General features: G+C 40.0%; 1 protein-coding gene across 32 annotated transcripts in view; it reads left to right on the forward strand.

Annotated features, from left to right (window-relative positions):
- Positions 1-370: 370 nt before the first annotated feature.
- Positions 371-15,821, forward strand: part of CPLANE1 (ciliogenesis and planar polarity effector complex subunit 1) — a 137,439-nt gene continuing 121,988 nt past the window's right edge. For 26 of the 32 annotated variants that reach the window (XR_012030245.1, XR_012030249.1, XR_012030248.1 and 23 more), the window contains exons 1-6: positions 372-499; positions 7,169-7,280; positions 10,289-10,424; positions 10,539-10,658; positions 11,464-11,696; positions 14,456-14,562. Coding sequence is in view for 29 of the 32 variants with exons in the window: in XM_072824843.1 (XP_072680944.1) it covers positions 7,200-7,280; positions 10,289-10,424; positions 10,539-10,658; positions 11,464-11,696; positions 14,456-14,562 (677 nt within the window). In the remaining 3 variants the exon portion in view is untranslated. Of the gene's footprint in view, positions 500-1,647; positions 1,748-2,040; positions 2,176-7,168; positions 7,281-10,288; positions 10,425-10,538; positions 10,659-11,463; positions 11,697-14,455; positions 14,563-15,821 lie in introns of those variants that run through there. The other 6 variants (XM_072824866.1, XM_072824869.1, XM_072824844.1 and 3 more) reach the window with 5 other exon arrangements.

A 15,821-nucleotide genomic window follows, 5' to 3' on the forward strand; every position in this document is an offset into this window, starting at 1 on the left:
GAAAGATGCCTTTCCAGGGTGGCCAGAGCTCTAGAGCGGCTCGCGGGCGACCGGGCCGCGGCCACGAGGCCGAAACAGCGCGCTCCACGCCAGCCAGTCCGGCGGCGAGTACGGAGCGGCCTCCCCGAGCCCCCGGGGCGAGCGTCTGCAAGCGCGCGGGAGGGACGCACCCCGGCGGGAGCCGCGGAGCCCGGGGCGGCGGAGGCGGGGGGGGGAGCCTGGAGGCCGGGAGGCCGGGAGCCCGGGCGGAGGCTCCGGGAACGAGGGGCGGGACGCGCAGCGCCGGGGCGCCGAGGAGGAGGCCGCGCCCGAGGGAGGAGCAGCGCGAGCCGCCCGCCCCGCCCCGCCCCGCCCCCGCCGTCGCCCCGGCGCAGCCTCGCGTCTGGGCCGCCCGCCGCGCCTCGGCCGTCGCCCTCCGGCCTCCTCGCCGCGCTGCCCGTGAGGCCCTGGGTCTCGCCGCGCCTTCCCCGCCTCGGACGGACGGGCGGGGCCCCGGGAGGTAACTGCCCCAGGCCCGGCCGCTCGCCGCCCGCCGCCCCGGCCCCCCCGCGCACCGTGCGGCCGCCGGCCTCCGCGGGCTCCGGGGCGCTGCCCCCCCCGTCCTCCCCTCGCGCTCGGCCTTGCCCCGCCCCCGCCCCCGCTCCCCCCCCCCGCGCTCGGTGTCCCCCTCCCCCCTTCTTCCCCCCCGTCCTCCTCTCGCGCTCGGCCTTCCCCTGCCCCCCCCGCCGCCCCCGCCGCCCCCGCCGCCCCGCCCTCGCGCTCCGTCTTCCCCAGCCTCCCCCTCCGCCCCCGTCCTGTCCCCCCCCCGCCCCTGCCCTCCCCTCCCCTCGCGCTTCGCCTCCCCCCGCCTCCCCCGCGTCGCATCCTCGGGCTGAGGAGGCGCGGGCCCCGGGGGGGAGAAGGCCGCCCTCCCCCAGCCTCCGCCGCAGGGTGGGGGTTCCCCGGGGGGGGTGGGGGGTCCCTGGGCGCGACCCCGGGACTTGCGCGAGGTGGCCGTGGACAAACTTCGGTGTGACCCTCTTCAGGGCAAATTGAGCCCTGAGGGACGGATGCGATTCCTTAGGCTGCCTGGGGTGGCAGCCTCGGAGGGCCTCTCTGGGGACCGCGTTCGCTAATGAGTTTTGAATAAAGGTCGTTTTTTTGGGGAGTGTGTGTGTGCGTGTGTGTGTGTGTAGACCTAACAGAGTTTTCCTCCTAGTGTATTTTGTGGGTGTGATTGAATTTCTTTTTCTTTTTAAGATTTTATTTATTTATTCGTGAGACAGAGAGAGAGAGAGAGAGACCCAGGCCGAGGGAGCAGCAGGCCCCACGCGGGGAGCCCGACGAGGCCTCGATCCCGGGTCTCCAGGGTCGCGCCCTGGGCCGCAGGCGGTGCTAAACGGCGGAGCCACCCAGGGATCCCCGAGTTTATTTTTCATTTCTTTCTTCCGTTCGCTGATTCCCCTTGTTCCGTGAGGTTTTTATTATTCTCTGTGGCGGTTCTTGTTCTGAGTGCGGGTGCACTATGAGGCAGAGAGAATCTCTGCTGTGAAACAGGAGGTGAGAGCATCTCGTGGAGTTCTGGAAGATGAGACCCCGTCCATCATCGTCAAACCCTGTGGGGCTCCGTCTTTACATCTTGAGCTGTTTTTATCCTTTACCTTTTAGTTGAAAGGCATTTATATATGACCATACTTCTGGAACACTTTAAAGCAAATTCCTGGCATAAAAACTCAAGTATATAGTGTATCTCTCGTATCTAGAAAAGGTAAGGACTCTTAAAAAAAAAAAAAAAAAAAAACCCAAAACCTATAATAGCGTTACCACATACCACCAAAAATAACATTAATTCCTCGATGTCTTTTAATACCCTGTCATAGTCAATTTTCATCTTTTTTGAATCTGAAATTCAGGTTTTTAGAAAATTTGCAAGAAGAATACTAAAGAACTCCCTACACTATCACCCTGTTTGCCCACGTGTTTATATTTTGCCCATACCTTTTCCTTCTCTTTTCTTTCCTTTTTTTTTTTTTTAAGATTTTACTTATTTATTCCTGACAGAGAGAGAGGCAGAGACACAGGCAGAAGGAGAAGCAGGCTCCCCACTGTACACAGAACTGCACTAGGGCTTGATCCCAGGGCCCTGGGGTCATGACCGGAGCTGAAGGCAGACACTTAACTGACTGAGCCACTCAGGTGCCCCATTGTCAATATTTTTAAGGACTAATAGCCCATTTATGTCATGTTCCTCAATATGAATTAATTTCCTCATGAATAGAGTTAGGTTTGAATTTTTTGGTGGGAATACTATATAAGTAATGTTATGTCTTTTTCAAATTATCACAATCAGAGAAGCATAATGTCTCCCTTTTATAGGTTAAGATGTTATCCATTTTCTCCACTATCATTTTTTTCCTGTTCACTGTTACTTTCTCTGTTTTTGCAAATTAAGTACAATTGACCTTTAAAGCACGTGAGGGTTAGGGGTGCCAACGCCCACCCCATGCAGTTGAAAAGCTGCTGATTCCAGAAAAACTAAACTGGTAGCCTACAGTTGACCATGCCTTATTAATAACATAAATATTTAACACATATTTTATGTATTGTATGTTTTATATGCTGTATTATGTAGTAAGTTAGAGAAAATAAAATGGCATTAATAAAATAAGAGAAAATACAGTACTATACCATATTTATTGAAAAAAATCTGTGTATAAGTTGACCCTTAGAGTTCAAACTTGGGTTGTTCAAGGATCAGCTGCAATTGTGGGGAAATAACTCCAGATTATGTAAATCTTAGAATCCTCCCTCTCCCTCTGCCTGGTTTAGCATCGGTTGATGGTTCTTTCCTGAATTAGTTTTTACTATGATAGTTGGAAAATAGTGATTTTCCATATCTACCTTCAAATCAGTGTGGCCTCATTTATTCTTCATTTAAGAGATTGTAACCTGTTGCTCATCTTTATTTATTTATTTATTTTTTTTTTTTTAATTTTTATTTATTTATGATAGTCACACAGAGAGAGGAGAGAGGCTGAGACACAGGCAGAGGGAGAAGCAGGCTCCATGCACCGGGAGCCCAACGTGGGATTCGATCCTGGGTCTCCAGGATCGCGCCCTGGGCCAAAGGCAGGCGCCAAACCGCTGCGCCACCCAGGGATCCCTCATCTTTATTTTGATGCTCAGAGTGTCTCAAATTTGACCTGGAGATTTGGCCCATCAATCTTGGTCCCCTTTCTTTCTTTCTTTCTTTCTTTTGAAGATTTTATTTATTTATTAGAGAGAAAGAGTGCGTGTGCGTGTACTCTCACACACAGGAGGAACAGGGGAAGAGGGGGCAAAGATTCACAAGCGGACTCTGTCCTCAGCTCTGAGCCAGAGGTGGGGCTTGATCCCACCACCCTGAGACTGTGACCTGATCTGAAACCTTAACAGACTGAGCCACCCAGGCAGCCCTTGGTCCTGTTTCTTTTTGACATGTCCCCATCATATGTTTGCTTCCTTACTTTGGAACAAGATGTTCCAGTTCCATCTGTTTGCTTTGCTATCCCTGCCCTGAAATCAGCTGTTTTTCAAGGAGCCCTGGTTTCTCTTACTGAGGAATGGTACTTAGAAACGAAAATCTGGGGGTGCCTGGGTGGCTCAGCAGTTAAGTGTCTGCCTTCGGCTCAAGTCATAATCCCGGGGTCCTGGGATTGAACCCTACAGCAGGGTTCAGGGCTCAGTGGGGAGTCTGCTTCTCCTTCTCCCACTCCCCTGCTCAGGCTTTCTCTTTCTCTCTCTCAAATGAGTGGGTGGGTAAAATCTTTAAAAACAAAACAAAACAAAACAAAAGACAACCAAAATCTTGGGTGCTAAGTTTGCTCATTGCTAGTAGAGTATCATTGCTCCTGCAGGCCCTTTTAGAAGACGGAGCTAGAAATCATGAGTTTTTATACTGATATCTCCAGTTCTTATCCAGCCCCTTAGGGCTCTTCTTTACCTTTCCCCATTTTATAACTATTTCCTCTTTCTTCTGCAATGAGAATGCTGGCTCCCATCAACAGCTATATATGTTTATATGTATGTGTACATACATGTGTGTATATATATATATGTATATGTTCATTTGCTCAGTCCTACAGTTCACAAAAAATAGCATCATAATTTCTATATTCATACCCCTAGGGAAAACAAACCTACTAAGAAGAATTTGAGATTTGTTTGTAGTCCTTTTTATCTTCAGTTTGAGGGCATATAGTTAAAATACTGTATTTAAAAGTTACCTGAATTATTTTTCTCTTCATTGTGGTTATTTTACTCATTTGAAATACAGTCGGATTTGCTTCTCTTTTTAAGTTTTCTGTCCCCTTTCCATTCTTGTTTTATTATTTATTTATTTAAAATATTTTATTTATTTATTCATGAGAGACACAGAGAGAGGCAGAGACATAGACAGAGGGAGAAGCAGGCTCCCTGCAGGGAGCCCAATGTGGGGACTCGATCCTGGGACAGGGATCACGCCCGGAGCCAAAGGCAGATGCTCAACTGCTGAGCCACCCAGGCATCCCCCATTCTTGTTTTTATTAATGTAATTCCAAAACTCAGAAATATATGGTGAAAGGTATATTAGGTATCCCTCTCTCCCTAGCCTATCCACTTTGTTTTCTAGCCCTTCTTTCCCCAGCACTGTGGTAGTTAACCTATTTTGTTAGTTTGTTTTATTTTTCTGTTTCTTTTTGCAAAATTAAATGATGCATATGTTATTTCCGTCTCCTTACACATGAAGTAGCATACTAGGTACATTCTTTTTTTAAAGTAGGCTCCACACCCAGCACCCAGTGCAGGGCTTGAACAATAAGATCAAGAGTCACTTGCTCTGTCAACTGAGCCAGGCAGGGATCCCTGGGTGGCGCAGCGGTTTGGCGCCTGCCTTTGGCCCAGGGCGCGATCCTGGAGACCCGGGATCGAATCCCACATCGGGCTCCCGGTGAATGGAGCCTGCTTCTCCCTCTGCCTGTGTCTCTGCGCCTCTCTCTCTCTCTCTCTCTCTGTGACTATCATAAATAAATAAAAATTAAAAAAAAAAAAAAAAACTGAGCCAGGCAGATGCCCCTATGTATACTCTTCTGTACTTTGCTTTTTTCAATTAACATATTTTAGAAATCCAAGTTTATAGAGATCTTCCTGTTCTTTTTGGCAACTGTTGAATATCTATTTCTAACTGATTTGTTTAAATTATAATCCAAAAAAGATCTTCACATATTGCATTTGGTTATTATGTTCTCTTAACATTCCCCCCCAATTTTATATATGTGTATATATATATTTATATAATAGATATATAGCAATTTGGCAACTTCTCTACCTCACCCCCTTTAAAAATCTTTCTAAAAATTAATTAATTAATTCATTTATTTTAGCGAGAGCACATGCGATTTGGGAGAGGGGCAGAGAGAAAGAATCTCAAGCAGACTCCCACTGAGTGTGGAGCCCAACTCAGGGCTTGCTTGGTCTCAGAACTCTGAGATCATAACCTGAACTAAAAATCAGGAGTGAGACGCTTAACTGACTGAGCCACCCAGGTGTCCTTCTCCCTCTCCCCTTTAAAATACCATTTATTTGTTGAAGAAACTGCATCATTTATCCTATAGCATTTGTTACATTCTGAATTTAGTTAATTTTATTCTGGTGTATTTAATATGTTCCTTCATTTTCTTTATTTCTTGTCAGTTGGTATTTAGAGTCAGACACAGATTAAGGTTCAGTTTTACATTTTTCATCTTTTTAAGAATATTCCAGAGGTGCCTGGGTGGCTCAGTAGGTTGTGTCTGCTTTTGGCTCAGGTTGTGATCTTGGGGTCCTGGAATCAAGTCCCACATTGAGCTTCCTGCCCAGTGCGGAGTCTGCTTTTTCCTCTTCCTCTTCCTCTTCCTCTTCCTTTGCCCTTCTCCCACTCACCACTCATGCTTGTGCATGCTCGCTCTCTCAAATAAATAAATAACAGGCGCCTGAGTGGCTCAGTGGTTTGAGTGTCTGCCTTAGGCTCAGGACATGATCCCAGGATCCTGGGATTGAGTCCCGCATCGGGCTCCCTGCAGGGAGCCTGCTTCTCCCTCTGTGTATGTCTCTGCCTCTCTGTCTCTGTCTCTGATGAATAAATAAAATCTTAAAAATAAATAAATAAAAAATATTTTTAAAAAGATTATTTTTAAAAAACTCTTGAGTAATCTTTACACCCAACATGGGGCTCAAATTTACAACCCTGAGGTGAAGAGTTGCAGGCTCTACTGACTGAGCCAGCCAGGCACCCCTCATGATTTAAAATCCATTGCTATAATTTGTTTTGATCCTCAATTTTCACCTTGGTCAGTGGGATCCTTTTTAGAATGACTTCTGTGTTTTCTGTTTGAGCACAGCACCCTGTGCCAGGCAGTCACACCATGTGAACATCCTCCCAGGATTCTCCCTATCCCAAGATTATGCTTTCCTCACCTCCTTGGCTCCAGCAAACTCTTCTTGGCTTCCACTGCAACTATCCCCACATCTATCATGGTACTTGCCAGGCATCTTCACTTCATTTCTGGGCTTCATCTTTATTTGGGCTAGTTTGAACTCTCTTATAGCTTGATGGCTCGGGGTGGTTTGACTGCTTCTGTGGTGATTAAAAGCTTCAAGAGTGATTACTTCAGAGAGTAAAGTAGAAGCTGTAATTGCTCTTTATGATGGAGCCTTGGGAAATGTATAACATCCCGTCCATTTTACTCTTTGTCAAAATAGTAAAAAAAATCTCATCCAATTTTAAGAGATGAGGCATGAACCAGAGCTCTCAATGAGAGAAGTGTCAAAGTCACAGTATAAGAAGAGCATGTGGGATGGGAGATACTGTTATGGGCGTCTTTGGGAAATACCTAGAACACTGAGAAAAACATATCACATAGAAATTTTATTGTCAAGATCTTTTCCTAGTTTATTTTTATCTTCATAGTCTGAGAAAAAACTTGTGAAAAAAGCAAATACATTTTGTCTGACTATTCGAAATATAAGATGAAATATGAAATACATTCTCAATATCTTACTTTAAAAAGAGAGTTAATTTGATGAAAAAAGTGATTTACTTTGTGAAAATTCTAAATTCAAATCCTCAGTAAATCTTATGGGCTATTTATTATTATTATTATTATTTATTTATTTATTTATTTTTTTACAGCATCTTGTGGACTGTTGTTAACTTAACAAGCATGGAGATACGATTAGAAGTTTTGACATCAACAAGTATCAAACAGAAAAAGCCCTGGCCACGAGTCTCCTGGTTAGGACAGGTAGGTTCTTCTATCTTCATACAATACCAGCTGTAATAATGTGTTAAATGTATACTTTGGCTCTAAGATAGGATGTTCTATGGTCTTAAAAAATAAACCCATCGTCTTTAGAAGGATCATGTGCTCATAGAGCAAGAATTTTTGTGTTTTTTATTTTTTTAAGGTGAGCAAGTTAGCTTCTCCAGAAAGTTAAATGGTCTGTCTAGAAGAAATATTTTACTTTCAAAATTTTTTTTTATCACATTAGGTTCAAGATTGAGATGGCTTATATCAAAGTGAGGTTTTTTTTTTTTTTTTAAGATTTTATTTATTTATTTGAGAGAGAGAAAGAAAGAACATGAGCAGGGTGAGGAACAAAGGGAGAGGGAAAAGCAAACTCCCTGCTGTGTATCGATCCCAAGATGGGGCCCCATGCCAGGATCCCAAGATCATGACCTGAGTTGAAGTCTGGTGCTTAACCACCACCTGGCAGTGCCCCTCAAAGGGAGTTTTTTAATAAAAAATTTTAATTTAAATATAATTAACATACAATGTTATTAATTTCCAGTATACAACATATTCTGTGATAAACCTCCACTTTATTCTCTGTATTTATGAGTCTGTTTATTTTATTGTTGTTTGTTCATTTTGAAATTTAGTCTCAACGTGTAAGTGAAGTCATGGTATTTGTCTTTCTCTGACTGACTTCTTTCACTTAGCATTATACCCTCTAGATCCATTCATGTTGTTGCAAAGGGCAAGATCTTATTCCTTTTTATCACTAATATTCCATTTTATGTATATACCATATCTTCTCTATCCATTCACCTGTTGATGGACACTGGGTTGTCTCTGTAGTTTGGCTACTGTAAAAAGTGCTGCAATAAGCATGGAGGTGCATATGTCTTTTTAAATTAGTGTTTTTGTTTTCTTTGGGTAAATAGCCAGTGGTGGAATTAGTGGATCATATGGTATTTCTATCTTTAATTTTTTGAGGAAATCCTATATGTTTTCCACAGTGGCTGAACCAGTTTCTATTTCTACCAACAATACACAAGAGTTCCTTTTTTCTTCACAGCCTTGCTGAACACTTGTTATTTCTGGCCTTTTTTTTTTTTTTTTTAAATATTTTATTTGTAAGTAATCTCTTCACCCAACAGAGGGCTGGAATTCACAACCCAAGAGCAAGAGTCACTTGCTCCACTGACTGAGCCAGCCAGAGTCCTCTTTTGTCTTTTTTTTTTTTTTTAATTTATTTATTAGAGAAAAAGCATGAGTGGGGGAGGGGCAGAGGGAGAGGTAGAGAATCTCAAGCAGACTTCCTGCTGAACACAGGGCCCAATGTGGGGCTCCATCTCAGGACCTGAGCTGAAATAGTGTCAGATGCTTAACTGATTGAGTCACCCAGGGCTGCCCCCTCCCTTGTTTTTTTGATTCTAGTCATGCTGAGAGGTTTTAAGTGATATATCTCAGTGTGGTTTTGATTTGTACTTCCCTGATGATTAGTGATGTTGAACATTTTTTTCATGTGTCTGTTTGCCATCTGTGTATGTCTTTTATAGAAAAATGCCTATTCAGGTCCACTGTACACTTTTAAATTGGATTATTTGGGGTTTTTTGGTGTTGAGTTATATAATTTTTTTGTGTACTTTGAATTTTAACCTCTTGTCAGATACATGATTTGCAAATGTCTTCTCCCATTCAGCATACTGCTTTTTTGTTTTGTTGGTTGTTTCTTCCTGCATGGTGCAAAAGCTTTTTACTTTTGTGTAGCTGAAAGGGAATATTTAATTCCCTTCTTCTGAACCTTTCCTTACTGGAACCGTTATTGGAGTGTTTCCTGCCATTGTGATTTTCATGAGTTTTCAATAAAAGTGCCCTTTAGAACTAGAATAAAGATGGCCCAGAATATACCAGCTATCCAGGAACACTAGTCACAGTATATGGAATAGATTCCTCACCTTAGGGAAAGTTGGCAAACCTATAAAATCCTCTTAGGATATGTAGTAAATACGAAAATTTAAAAATGTGGTATTTAGTGCCATTTCCTATGACAAATTATATTGTTAACTTCCTCTAGAACAGCATCTCACTTGAGCTTTGCAGTGGTTAAGAATCATCTGGTGATGCCCAACTCTGAGCTTGAACTCACAACCCTGAGCTGAGATCAAGAGTCAGATATTTAACTGACTGAGCCACTCAGGTGCCCCTTTACCTGATGATCTTTTTAAAACAACTGTTGGGCCCCACTCCTGGAGTTCCTGCCTGAGTAGGGAACTAACTGAGGTGGATAGTGTGCAGTTCTGACAGTGTCAAAGGTATTGCTGATACTGTTGGCTGGATGGTATTTTCAAAACCAGTGCCCTAGAATATATGTAAACAAGGTTCATTCAAAACAGTATACTTTTTTTTTTTAAAGATTTTATTTATTTGATAGAGAGAGAGAGAGAGAGAGCACAAGTAGGGGGAAAGGCAGAGGGAGAAGGAGGAGAAGGAGGCTCCTCACTGAGCAGGGGCATCTATCCTAGGATCCTGAAATCGTGACTGAGCCAAAGGCAGATGCTTAACTGACTGAGCCATCCAGGTACCCCAAAAGACCATACTTTTTCTAGATAATAAAAAATGACCAGAGTCTGTGGTTTATAAATTTCAGAAGCCATATCTGTTTTAATCTAGGTAAATAATTTAAAAACTTGTCCATACTACTGTTCAAATTGATGAAATTAAACCATGCATAACTCAGTTTGACTAGCAGAATTGGAAGACATTCCTATAATTTTAAAGATCAAAAAGGTCTGGATGCAACCATTAGGTTATCCTACCTAGTAATTCTAATAAGAAGTATTTTAAGATAGAATGAAGAAATCTCCAGTTACCTAATTAGCCTTACTGTTTATTTTATTATTTTTGTTATAAGTGTATAATCTTTCTGGCACGTCACTTTATTTTCCTTTCTGGGATAATTTATTTAGGTTAGAGGTTGAATTAACTTCTGGTACCTCTTAAGTCTCACATGTTTCTCCTCTTAGGAAGATGAAGCTGTTTTTCTCTTGGATGATAAATTCATAAATGAAATTAATTTGCTATCAGGAAGAACAAAGAAGAAAATTCCTAGTCTGCAGCCTTTGCTGAAGGACGTTATTGTCCTAACAACATCCAGTAATGGTTAAGTAGTACTGATATTTTCAAAGGGCTAGATTAATTGTGTTTGTTCATAACTTGGGGTAATATTAAGGGAAATATTAGGTTGTAAGTACTGTATTTCCTTTTTGGAAACAGATGTGTGGCTGGCTGGGGTACTCACCACAGGGGAACTTTTTCTTTGGAACAAAGATCAAGATTGCTTGAAAACTATACCGGCAACTGAGAAACCTAAGAAAATGATTCAAGCTGCAGTAGGTGGGAGTTTTTTATTTGCTTAAATTGGTTTACTTAATAAATAGGAAAAGAAGATGAAACGTTTTCTTGTTACTATTTTAAAAGTGTATCTCTGTATGTGTGCATACATATATTTGTATTAATATAGAATATATACGTATATATATTTTCTTATATATGTATGGATTTTTTTAAAGATTTTATTTATTTATTCATGAGAGATACAGAGAGAAGCAGAGACATAGGCAGAGGGAGAAGCAAGCTCCCCGCAAGGAGCCCCATGTCAGATTTGATCTCGGGATTCTGGGATCACACCCTGAGCTGAAGGCAGACATTCAGCCAATGAGCCACCCAGGCATCCCTTTTTGGTGGTATTTATTTGTGATACTTGGATTCATCTTAAAGAAAAGTCTTGCCTAAAATACCTGATAAGAATGGGTTCTTCTTTTTTTTTTTTAATTTGAGAGAGAGCAGAACTAGCAAGAACACAAGTGGAGTGGGGCGGGGAGGGACAGAGGGAGAAGCAGGCTCCCTGCTGAGCAGGGAACCCTATGTGGAGTTCGATCCCACCTGGGATCATGACTTGAGCCAAAGCAGACGCTTAACCAACTGAGCCACCCTGATGTCCCTACCAGTAGGTTCCATCATATTACAAGTACATAATATATGTTACTATTATTTGTACTTTTAATTTATTAGTAGTGCCTTAATTTTATCCTGAATGAAAGTATTATTAGGTTTCTTATTGTCAGAATAGATAAATTATGTACTTTCTGGGAACGATTCAGACTTCAGAGGTTTAACTTTCTTTCTTTTTTTTTTAAAGCAAGCTCTGTGAGACTGTACTTGTATGTATCTGGAAATGGGAAAAGAGTTTTGCTTATAACTCCTTCTGGATGCATATTTCTTTGGGAATATTTGGAATTCAAGACTATCTTATCTTCTAAAAGTCCTTCATTGGTAGGCCAGTGGTCCCAGATCATACCTGATGAAGCAGTTCATTTGCCTTCTAAAGAAGATAAAGAAACTGTAGTACATGCTGTTTTTATAAAAAATGAGGTAAAATCCAAATCAGACATGGTGTTATAGAAGTTGAGATCTCAGACTTTAAGAACAGGCATTATTTATGAAGCAATTGAAGAGAGTGTGTAATGTATTACTATATGTCTTTAGTCTTCATTAATTGACAGAGTAATTGTAAAATTGTGGAAAAATATTTTTATATTTCTTGGTTGTATTTTTAAAAATGTTTATCAAAAATGGCTTGAGCTCCACCAAAAAATACCTACTAGAACCAACAAATGAATTCAGTTATGTCATAAGATACAAGATGAATATACAGAAATCTCTTTCTCTACACTAGTAATGATGTAGGAGAAAGAGAAATTAGGAGAACAATTTCATTTATAATTGCATTAAAAAGAATAAAACACCTAGGAATAAATTTAACCAAGGAGTTGAAAGATCTGTACTCCAAAAGCTATAAAATACTGATTAAAGAAATTAAAGATGTCACAAACAAATGGAAAGATATTCCATGTTGATGGATTGGAAGAACCAATATTGTTAGAATGTCTTTAGTACCCAAAACCATCTAAAGATTTAATGCAATCTCTATCAGAATGTCAATATTTTTCAAAAAACTAGAACAAGTAACCCCACAATTTGTATAGAACCACAAAAGGCCCCAAGTAGCCAAAGCAATCTTGGAAAAGAAGAACAAACATGGAGGTAATCAAAATAGTATGGTACTGGCACAAATACCATAGCTCAATGGAACAGAATAGCGAGCCCAGAAATAAAGCCATGCATACATGATCAGTCAGTCTATGATAAAGGAGGCAACAATATATAGTGGGAAAAAGTCTCTTCAACAAATGGTGTTGAGAAAACTGGACCATTTTCTTACACCACAAAAAAATAAACTCAAAATGGATTAAAGACCTAAACGTGAGACCTGAAACCATAAAATTCCTAGAAGAAAGCATAGGCAGTAATTTCTTTGACATTGGCTGTAGAAACATTTTCTTAAATATCTCCTCTGGTGAAGGAAACAAAAGCAAAATTAAACTTCGGGAGAACACAAAAATAAAAAAGTTTTTGCACAGGGAAGGAGGAAACTATCAACAAAACACAGAGGCAGTCTGATGAATGGGAGAAGATATTTGCAAATATTTCTGTTAAGAGGTTGATATCCAGAGTACACAAAGAACTTACATAACTCAACACCAAAACCCCACAAATAATCCAATTAAAAAATGGGCGGAAGACCTGAATAGCATTTTCTCTACAGAAGACATACAGATGATCTCAGTTATATGAAAAGATGCTCAACATCACTAATCATCAGGGAAGTGCAAACCAGAACTACACAGGTATTTCACCTTACATCTGTCAGAATGACCAGTATCAAAAAGACCAGAAATAAGAGTGTTTGGCAAGGATGTGGAGAAAAAGGAACTCTTGTGCATTGTTGGTGAGAATATAAATTGGTGCAGCCACTGCAGAAAATAGTATGGGATTTCCTCAAAAAATTAAAAATAGAAATACCATATGATCAAAAAAAAAAAAAAAAAGAAATACCATATGATCCACTAATTCTACCACTGGCTATTTACCCAAAGAAAATAAAAACACTAATTTGAAAAGACATATGCACCTCTATGCTTACTGCAGCATTATTTACAATAGCCAAACTATGGAAGCAACCCAGTGTCCCATCAACAGGTGAATGGATAGAGAAGATGTGGTATATACATAAAATGGAATATTACTCAGTGATAAAAAAGAATAAGATCTTGCCCGTTGTGACAACAGGACAGACCTCGAGGGTATAATGTTTAGTGAAAGAAGTCAGTCAGAGAAAGACAAATACCATGACTTCACTTACGTGTTGAATCTAAAAATCAGGATGAGCAAACAACAATAACAAAATAAACAGATGCTTAAATAAAGACAACAAACTAGTGGTTATGAGAGGGGAACTAATATAGCATTGTATGTTAATTGGACAAAAACAATGGCTTAAGTTGAGTTTTCTTTTTCCCTAGTTTTTAAAATTTATTTCTTTTTATTTCTTTTTATATTTGAGTATATTTGACACACAGTGTTAGTTACAGATATACAACATGGCAGTTCAACAATTCTTTATGTTATGCTGTGCTTGCCACAAGTATAGTCACCATGCGAAACTATTACAGTACTGTAATACACAGTACTATATATTACAGTATATTGATTATATATCCTCTGCTGTACCTTTTATTCCCATGACTTGTTACATAACTAGAAGCCTGTATCTCCCACTCATTTTGTCCAACCCCCTCTCCCATCTCCTCTGACAACCAGCAGTTCTTTGTATTTTATAGGTCTGATTCTGTACTTATCTTTAGTTTTAAAATAAAACTAGCTTTATAATTTAAAAAGCTAGAATTGGTAATATTAAATAAGCTATTTAATTTCCAAGAAAGAACATATTCATTAACTAAAAAACATTATAAATAGCTGCATGCATTGTTTGTGTGTGTGGGCCAATGTTTCATTACCCAATGCACTATGCATTTTGAAATTTTATTTTCCTTTACCTTCCTCCACCTCCAGGGATAGTGCCCTAATTTAAATAATACATAGTTATGAAATAAGGAAAAAATTACTAACTCTTTTTTTTAATTACTTATTCTTTAGTCTAATATTAAGAATAAAAATATAAGCAGGATTTCCATGTGTTTTATTTATGATGAGAAATACATGTTTTATATATTTGTTGATTTATTTTCAGATGAATTATATACTAAAGTTTATTAAATTTTTCTATACAGTTATTTGGAGACTGCTGCCTGTGTTCGTTTACTTTTTATTCTGGGGAATGTCTGAAGTTAACATTTCTAGCAATTCGGTGGCATGAAAATGTATTTACAACTATGAGGTAAGGTAAAGGTTTTTTTCTTCTTTATTTTTTATCCCTTTTACAGGAATATTTTTTTCTCCCATAAGAGCATAGTAGGATTAGTTAAATGAAATTAAATTTGAACTTCTGAGATTTTACAAAGCTGTTCTTCCCATAAATACTACTGTTAGTTTTCTTTTTTTTTTTTTTTGTTGTACTGTTAGTTTTCATTTTAAATGTTTACTCTAGAAGGTTTTTCTTGTTTTTGTTTCGTGTCCTTTCTTGGAATTGAGAACATGTAAAAGGTAAGAAAGTCTTGTATTAAAATTCTAGAGGTAGCTATTTTGAAAAATAATTCAATTGAATTTTAAAAGGGACATAATTTGAATTTAATACTGTACCTTTTAAATACTCCAGTACTTTTTAATTAAAAATAGTTTTATTGGGATCCCTCGGTGGCGCAGCGGTTTAGCGCCTGCCTTGGGCCCAGGGCGTGATCCTGGAGACCCGGGATCGAATCCCACATCGGGCTCCCAGTGCATGGAGCCTGCCTCTCCCTCTGCCTCTCCTCTCTCTCTCTCTCTCTCTCTCTCTCTCTCTCCTCTCTGTGACTATCATAAATAAATAAATTAAAAAATATATATAAATAAAAAAAATAGTTTTATTGGGGCACCTGGGTGGCTCAGTTATCTGCCTTTGGCTCAGACCATGGTCCCAGATTTCTGGATTTAAGCCTGCATTGGGTTTCCTGCTCAGTGGGAAGTCTGCTTCTCCCTCTCCCTTTGCCTCTCCCTCCACCCCCTCCCATCCTCCTCTGCTCCTGCATGCACAAGCTCTCTCTCTCAAATAAATAAATGAAAAAAAAAAAAGTTTTATTTAGGGGCACCTGGTTGACTCAGAAGAGTATGCCACTCTTGCTCTTGAGGTCATGAGTTTGAGCTCCACATTGGGTGTAGAGATTACTTAAAAAAATTAATATAAATAAAATAAAAATAGTTTTATTTATTCTAAAAAGCCCAGTAATATACAGAGTACATTAAAAGCATATAATGCCTAAGCAAGATTTAGTAAAAATGTGTTTTTTTCTGTTTTTCTTCATTTTCTTATGTTAACAGTACTTCATTAAAGTATAATTTAGATAAAGTAAAATGAATAAATCTTAAGTGTATAATGAGATGGATTTTCATAAGTATACATGTGTATAACTGTCCTCATATCAAATATAGAACATTGAGACTATTTTATTTTTTTATATGGAAGCTCCAAAGCATGGAGGGTTTGAACTAATGACCCTAAGA

This window comes from Canis lupus, chromosome 4, assembly GCF_048164855.1.
Source record: "Canis lupus baileyi chromosome 4, mCanLup2.hap1, whole genome shotgun sequence".
Classification (NCBI taxonomy): Eukaryota; Metazoa; Chordata; class Mammalia; order Carnivora; family Canidae; genus Canis; species Canis lupus.